Source organism: Pinus tabuliformis, chromosome 7 (assembly GCF_031772625.1).
Source record: "Pinus tabuliformis cultivar Carrire ecotype Pingquan chromosome 7, CPIR1, whole genome shotgun sequence".
Lineage (NCBI taxonomy): Eukaryota > Viridiplantae > Streptophyta > Pinopsida > Pinales > Pinaceae > Pinus > Pinus tabuliformis.
In genome coordinates, this window is record NC_142293.1 from 1,627,050,613 (window position 1) to 1,627,058,388 (window position 7,776).

General features: G+C 35.0%; 1 protein-coding gene across 1 annotated transcript; it reads left to right on the forward strand.

Annotated features, from left to right (window-relative positions):
- The first annotated feature begins 253 nt into the window (after positions 1-253).
- LOC149254474 (pectin acetylesterase 8-like) lies at positions 254-4,078 on the forward strand. Its single transcript, XM_089460173.1, has 12 exons — positions 254-808; positions 983-1,065; positions 1,293-1,422; positions 1,509-1,588; positions 1,697-1,783; positions 1,958-2,082; positions 2,472-2,532; positions 2,660-2,716; positions 2,987-3,064; positions 3,166-3,271; positions 3,400-3,545; positions 3,686-4,078. Exons 1-12 carry the CDS (start codon positions 520-522, stop codon positions 3,788-3,790), a joined length of 1,347 nt encoding a protein of 448 aa, XP_089316299.1. The 5' UTR covers positions 254-519; the 3' UTR covers positions 3,791-4,078.
- The last annotated feature ends 3,698 nt before the right edge of the window (positions 4,079-7,776 follow it).

Sequence of the window (7,776 nt, forward strand, 5' to 3'; positions counted from 1 at the left end):
TGCTATAACTAAAATGGTATAAAACCTAAGAGTGAAAGGCTATAATGAAGATTAAGTTTGGATACTTTTAAGACTGTTTAATTTCACAGTAACTCCATCCTCAACTCCTCTTCTACAGATGGAAGTTCAAATAAAACTAAATTCACACAAACCAATAAAGTGAACCATAAAATTAAAAACAAAGTAGCCTGTAAATTTATAGACTTATTAACTGAGTACTCTGAGTAAATTAAAACTTGTAGACTTATTAACTGAACACTTCGAAAAAAAAACTTTTAGCAATTGGACACAGTGAGGACTAAGAGATGCACTTCATTTATGGTGGTTCCTTCTGAATTACGATTACTATATATATTACAGCCTGATCCAGTTTCATTTATATTGAGACTTCCAGCTTCTGCGTTATCTGTGGAAGAACAGTTCGGCCATTTTCCCAACTAGTTCATAGAATTAACATTTTCTCTGGCATTTGGGCTATACACTGATTTAACATTTTCTCTGGCATTTAGGCTATTCGAGATGGTTAGAAGAGGCACTGCAAATACGGCATCTATAAATGCTTCTCTGGCATTTTGGCTATTCGAGATGGTTAGAAGAGGCACTGCAAATACGGCATCTTCTATAAACTATGCATTTATTGGTGTACTAATTTTCATTACAATGGTATCGAGACCAATAGATGCCCACACACAGTTCCAATATCACAGGGCATCCGTAGCAACAAAGGAATTGTCAGATGCTAATTCCACCAAGGTAGTGCTTCAAGTAAACATCACTCTGCTGAACAATGCAGTGTCCAAAGGAGCCGGTAGGTGGATATCTGTGCCTTTGTTTATTTTCAGTAGTGTACCTAAATATCTAGCTCGTTGCTAAGCAGCTTGTTTAGATAGAAGCCTGCCAGTTTACCATTTACACAGGGTCTCTGTTTTCAGTTATAAGTTTTTGGAATGTAACTAAGTATGTAGCTCGTTGTTAATTGCAGTTTGTTTAGATGGAAGCCCTCCAGCTTACCATTTACACAGGGGATTTGGACCAGGTGCAAATAACTGGCTTGTTCACATGGAGGCAAGTCATTTCTTTTAGTTTCTATGTCCATGAAGTCCTCATGGTTGTCTTTGTTATTGAATAACCTATGCTCTCTTGTTGAGGCTTCTTGTTTGAAAACTGTTCTTACCTATTCACAAATTCTCATGGTTATTCAGATTAAAGAGAGACAGATTAATGTGCTCAGCGTGTTGCGCCCATCCATCTTATTGGATTAATATTTTATCTACTGCAAAATTTCTGTGCAGGGTGGAGGATGGTGTTACGATACGCTGTCTTGTTCCCAACGCGCAAATTCTCCATTGGGTTCTTCTCTGTTAATGGCAGAAACAATAGAATTTCCAGGCATTTTAAGTGATGTTCCATCACAAAATCCAGGTATTTCTAGTCGAGACTTTAAAGTCATGTGATTATAAATTGGGTTTTCATAGGATTCATTGAAACTACAGAAAACTGTTGAGCAGATTTCTACAGTTGGAACCGCGTCATGGTTAGATACTGTGACGGGTCGTCATTCACTGGAGATGTGGAGGAGGTAGACCCGGTATGGTAGTTTGAACACTCTAACGAGCTATATATTAAAATTTACGGGCATATATTCTTGCAATTCCATTTCAGTTGAGTCTTTGATACTTAATGAGCCGTATTTCAGGCCAGCAACCTCTATTTCAGAGGGCAAAGGATTTGGCAAGCTGTAATGGAAGATCTTTTGGCACAGGGGATGGATAAAGCTCAACAGGTACCCTTCTGTAATTTTTTATATTGTGCTCTCTCTATATATTTCAATATGTTAAAGCATACTCTGTTTTGGAATTTCTATCAAGTTCTTCCAATATAGAGGAGAAATTGCCCTTGGCTATCATCAAACTGGAAAGTAGCCTATCAACTGATGTGTTGAAGTAATCTGTTGCAGGCTCTGCTTACTGGATGCTCAGCCGGTGGTGTAAGCACATTTATTCACTGTGATAGATTTAATGATCTTCTGCCACGCAGGGCTAAAGTCAAGTGCATGCCAGATGCGGGATTTTTCATTGATTCGTATGTTAGATCTATGACTTTTGTGATTCATAATGTAAAATAGATGTTTTTCGAATTAATCACATAATCAATATTTGATTTACTTATTATGTGATTTAGATTATGTGATTAATCTAAAAGACATTTATTTTAATTTATATATTATCAATAAAATCTTATTTTTAATTCCATGGACTAGATCCATTAACATAGATAGATAGATACATACATCCATTTAAATTTGGATCTTCAAAATATTTATTGTACACAGTTTATTTTCTTTTAATCTTTCCTAAGTGTTTCATAAATTCATAAGTTCAGGGTTCAGTTAAGTTGATCTGTATCCACACTTCTGCAGATTCAAATGTTTGATAATTTAATTAGTGATAATTACCTTGCAAGTGGCGCAGGAATGACATATCAGGAGCAAACCAGCAGAGGTTTCTTGTAAACCAAATGATCACGCTTCATGTATAAAACCATCCTCTTCTCAAGATCTGTTGTCAGTATTAAGCTAATTGAAAGATTATTTTAATTTGTTACATATGTATTTTTCATTCTCCTTTCTTTTGTTGTTAAATATAATATTGTATTGTAGGGATCTTCAAAACACTTGCCTAAAGCTTGCACATCTCGAATCAGTCATGCAAGCCTGGTAATATGAAGTTTTATTCCTTTTTACATTAGAAATTATGTTATTACTGTAGAATCATTTTAACCTCGAAAAAATAGTAATATGTTTAAAGGAACGAGGGATCAAAATCAAACTACTTCATTGTAAAATTTTGTAATTACTCTAATCCCCTTTTAAGTTTTTAAATTATAATGGATCAATTTGATTTTTCATTTCTATACAGAATTTTTATTTTTATTTTAAATATCCTTTTCATGAGTTTTTACTAACATTTGATGAGAATAATGACAGTGCTTTTTTCCACAATATCTCTTACATTGGATCAGAACGCCACTTCTTGTTGTAAATTCAGCATATGACCCACTGCAGGTAGATGGAAATTCTTCTGACATTTTTCACTGATTCCCCTGTTAGCATATGATATCTGGAATGATTTAGTATTTTCTATTCCTGCGTGATGTTTTCTGCAGATTAGATTCATTCTCGTACCTAGTGCAGCAGATCCCAATAATTATTGGCAAAATTGCAAGATGAATATCACAAAGTGTGCTCCATGGCAATTAAAAATAATGGAAGGTTACTTTCTGCACTACCCTAGCGTCTTGTTTCTCTTAGCTGCAACCACAAACATTTGTCATGGAATTCCAAGTTTGGTTTTTAACAGGCCTTACTCATGTATTGTACAAATCTGTTATCAATAGCAGTATTCACAGATTATTTGATCAATGCATTAGCACCAGTGTTCTACTCAAGAACTGGAGGGTTGTTTATCAATTCATGCTTCGCACACTGCCAGACAAATATACAAGCCCTGTGGCACTCACCTAATTCTCCCAGATTAGGTTCAAAGGTACGTTATTATATGCTTCATATGTGCCACATCTGCCGTGATTTTGTTCTAGTAATGTAATTGCAATGTTGGTCTGAACTATGTATATGCCAGATAAAGCATATAGATCACATGAGATTTATGTTTTTGTTTATTGGCAGACCATTGCAGAAGCAGCTGGAGACTGGTTTTTTCATCGAGGTGTTGTCAAGTACATTGATTGTCCATATCCTTGTGATTCTACTTGTAATAACAATTTTGTTTGAAATCACACTTCCATAAGCCACTAAGGAATCTTAACAATGCAGAAGATTATCTTTCTCATTTCTTATTGTCAATACTAAATTGCTGTAATAGTTGATGCCCTATGCTTTTGTTATTCTCCTTGTCATAGCACCTTTGTCTTCAGCTTTAAAATAAAAGCCTCCGAATCTACATCACCATCTATCCAAAATTTAGCCACATTCACATCTTAGCAACAATGGAAAATCATTCCATTTCTTTGTAAATTCTCTCCTTTCTTTTAATGCGTATTGGGGTTTTTAGTGGATTTTCGTGAAAGGTTAGTGCGAATTTCTTATGTTTATTGTATTCTTAAGTTGATTTTCTTAAAAACATTGACTGTATTTCGCAATGTTGGAAGTAATGCTTCAATGTTATGTTTGTCATATGATTTGCAGATTGTTATCGTGAGTCTCGAGGTGTCAATTTAGAAGTTGTTGTTCCCTATATTTGAGTTGTAATTGTCATGGATCCACTTTCTTAGGACCTAGATTTGTCGAAGTTTGTATAACCTATATATGTAACTACTGTGATCAATAAAGTATTGAAGTGTGATTTGTGTGTGACATTGCTCCCTATCTCAATTTCTGACATTGTATCAGAACCTATTCTGGCTTGATTCCCTTATGGGAAGGCCAAGAAGATGCGAAAGCTAATCCTCTGTACATAGATTAGTTTAGTGTTTGATTTTTGTGTTTTTTTGTGTAGATTTGTTTCTGGTGTAGATCTCTAGTCTTAAGCAAAATTGTTAGGTGTGACTGTGAGAAGGAGCCACACTCTATCTGGTGTGCATTTGCGGCAAGTTGTAAAGCGCACGAGATTTAGAGAAGTGAAAACATTGGAACCTTGTCTTGGCAACTCTTATATGGTGTTGTTTTTATTCATATGTCAGAAATTATGGAAGTGTAGATTCAACATTCAAATCATTGCCTTATCATTATTTAAATGGATGAGAAGATTATGTTTTGCGTGGATCACAATGGAATGGAATGTGGGGTTGAATTCTTCTTTGTGTCTTCGCCTTCTAGTCTTGCAGAGAAAGTATTCCTAAGCTTTTATTCTTTATGCTATTTCTGTGGAGAAATCCCATTTATATTTTAAGATCTGCTTTCATGATGGTGGCCTAGTTATATTACTTAAAAAGAAAAATAAATTTTGGTGTTGCTTTGAATGGTAGTTATATTTATGTTTTTATTTGCAAAAAGTCAAATGATGCAGAACCACAAAGAACAAACCAACTATTGAACATACTAATGTGACCCATCGTGCTCCGGGATCATTAGTCACAGGTAGTTCTTAATAAGGTCAAGTTGGTGTGACCTATTGTGCTCTGGGAGCATCAGTACAAGTTATTTTATACAAGGTCAAGTTGTAGAATTGTCTGCTGAAGACATTCTATACCTAGAATGCTATCCTAGATAATTGATGAAGGTTGCGGAGGGCCATGGATTCAATAGATGGTGGCAGTTCCATAGGATGGTTCAGTATCGAGACTAACCCGTTGTGCTCCAGGAGGTTGAGAAGCGTCAATTTTGCAAAGTACGTCAATGATGGTCTGAAGCGGTTATGTCTTAAATGGATCAAGTGGGAAGCTCGAAAGTGTGGTGAAGAAAAGAGCAGAAACCGTGAGATTTTAGAGTGGATATGAGTGCTAGTGATGACCATATTAGAGAAATGTGACAAAGATTCATTTATTGTTGTAATGTATGTTTTCTACATGTAAGCATTAAGGGAGGGTGTTGGAAGTAATGCTTCCATGTCATGTTTGTCATGTGATTTGCAGGTTGTCATCGTGGGTCTCGAGGTGTCAATCTAGAAGTTGTTGTGTCCTATGTCTGAGTTGTAGTTGTGTCATTTCTGAGTCATAGATCCACTTTATTAGGATCTAGATTCGTCGAAGTCTATGATCTATAACCTATATATGTAACTACTATGATCAATAAAGTATCGAAGTGTGAATTGTGTGTGACATTGCTCTCTATCTCAATTTCTCACACACAAAGAATTATGATATATAATAATTAAAAACATGAAAGGAAGAGAGTAATACCAAATTATTTCAACATCCATTTTAAATAAAACATATATATAAAAGGAGGATGGAAGATGAGGAGCAAATTTATGATAGAGAACACCAATTATTAGGGTTAATTAGGATTAAGAGTGGATACTTTGTTTCCTTCCTTTGACATGGAAGATGGAATATTTCTAGAAGCAAGGAAGCTTGCCCAGGTCTCTTTTAAAAAACAATGGCTATCCAAAGACATCCCAGATAGAGACTTAGCAGCAAAGTATTAAGTACTAATGGTATCCCCTTATATTGTGTTCCAACCTCATTATCTATAGAGCATTTGTTCATCCAATAAAAGGGTTGTTAGAGATGTTTTTAGAAGTATTAATAGTGAAAGGACATTGTTAATTCCTTGGGTGGTGACGAATCAATGTAAACATGGGAATTAATGTTTGAAACCTAATGAAGTTTGTATCCATGCCCTTTTTCCATAGAGAAGAAAATTATGTTTCTATAAATGAGAAGCTGTATTTTCTAATGAATATGTCTAAATCATCTATGAAGCCTAGAGTATTGTTTGATAGCTTGTGCATAGAGGTAATTAGAGTATAGGTTTCAAGTTATTGACGAATTGAGGATTGTAAGAGGTTTCAAGTTATTGAGGAATTGATTGGATTGTTAGACATCACTATAGGATTGTAGTCGACAATGGGTAGACAAGCACATAAGTGAAGGATACCCATAAAGTTAAGATTAAAGAAAAAAGTTAGGTATTGGTAGGAGAACCTTATGCTAGATTAGATAATTTCAATAAAGCAATTGAGTTCAGTTAGTAGATTCCTAAGAAGATATATGAAGAAAAAATCCTCGAGGGATTGGATTGACAAGTTGCAGGGCATGGTTCTACTCTTACTTACTATATTTTATGACAGGGGTGCCTTTGTATTACAAAATAGTGAAAATGTATAATGGATTACGAAAGGGAATTGGTTATGGGGTAATTATTTTCTAGCCTAATCTATGGACACCCTAATTTTGACCATAAAATGGAAAGGGTTACTGCCCACCCAATATGGATCAAATTTCTTGCATTACCCGTAGAGTGTAGGTATAGAGGTTTATAAGAAAAAATGAGTAATAGTTTGGGGGACCCCAGAATAGAGAGGGTTACTTTCCACCCAACATGGGTCAAATTGCTTGCATTACCCCTAGAATGTAGGTGTGAAAGTTTACTGAAGGACACTAGTAATAGTTTAGGGATTTTTTGCATTTTAATAATAATTTTTGTGATTTAGCAGTAAAATTCATGGCTAAAATATTGGTTAATGTAGATTTAAGGATGGGGTTGCCAAAAAAATATGGAAACAAACATGGGTGAGAAGATTATCTCACAAACCCTAGACTATGAGGGGCATGTTATTCCATTGCGAACTATGTTACAGGTATGGGCACCTTAAGAATAATTGTCTTTTGGTAAAAAAATTAAGCTATTATAGGAAAATAAGATTTCACTAGGGAAAAAAGATGACATACATGCAAATAAAAATTACCACAATAATGTCCATGGAGGAAAAAAATATAAACCTATGTCATGATGGTGATAGGAGTACTTGAAGGCACAATCTTTGTTCCCATTCGAAAATTGTTGATGTCCTCAAAATGCATTATGTCCCTAGGGGTGACAACTACATCAGAAGGAAATAATACTAACATGGTGATAAAAACATCCTAATGGATCTTCCTTTTGGATCAAGGTAAGAATGTTTCTTTGGTTCCCCTTTAGTTCCCTTTTTCTTCTAAATATACCCTATAGCTAGGACCATTTGAGAGATGATATCAACGACATGTTGAATTCTAATATGGGAATTTGAATGGGCTTCATAATCCTCTCTCAATATAGTCTCTATTTTGACCTATGCATGGTCCTCCATAGCCTAGAAAAAGTTACCATCCTATAAA

What these genes read in the sequence shown, in the direction of transcription:
- LOC149254474 (XM_089460173.1), top strand. Translation starts at nt 520, where the DNA reads ATGGTTAGAAGAGGCACTGCAAATACGGCATCTATAAATGCTTCTCTG. An exon ending in GGATGGATAAAGCTCAACAG is followed by an intron (nt 1,784 to 1,957) that starts GTACCCTTCTGT and finishes AATCTGTTGCAG; the next exon opens with GCTCTGCTTACTGGATGCTC. An exon ending in ACCAAATGATCACGCTTCAT is followed by an intron (nt 2,533 to 2,659) that starts GTATAAAACCAT and finishes ATTGTATTGTAG; the next exon opens with GGATCTTCAAAACACTTGCC.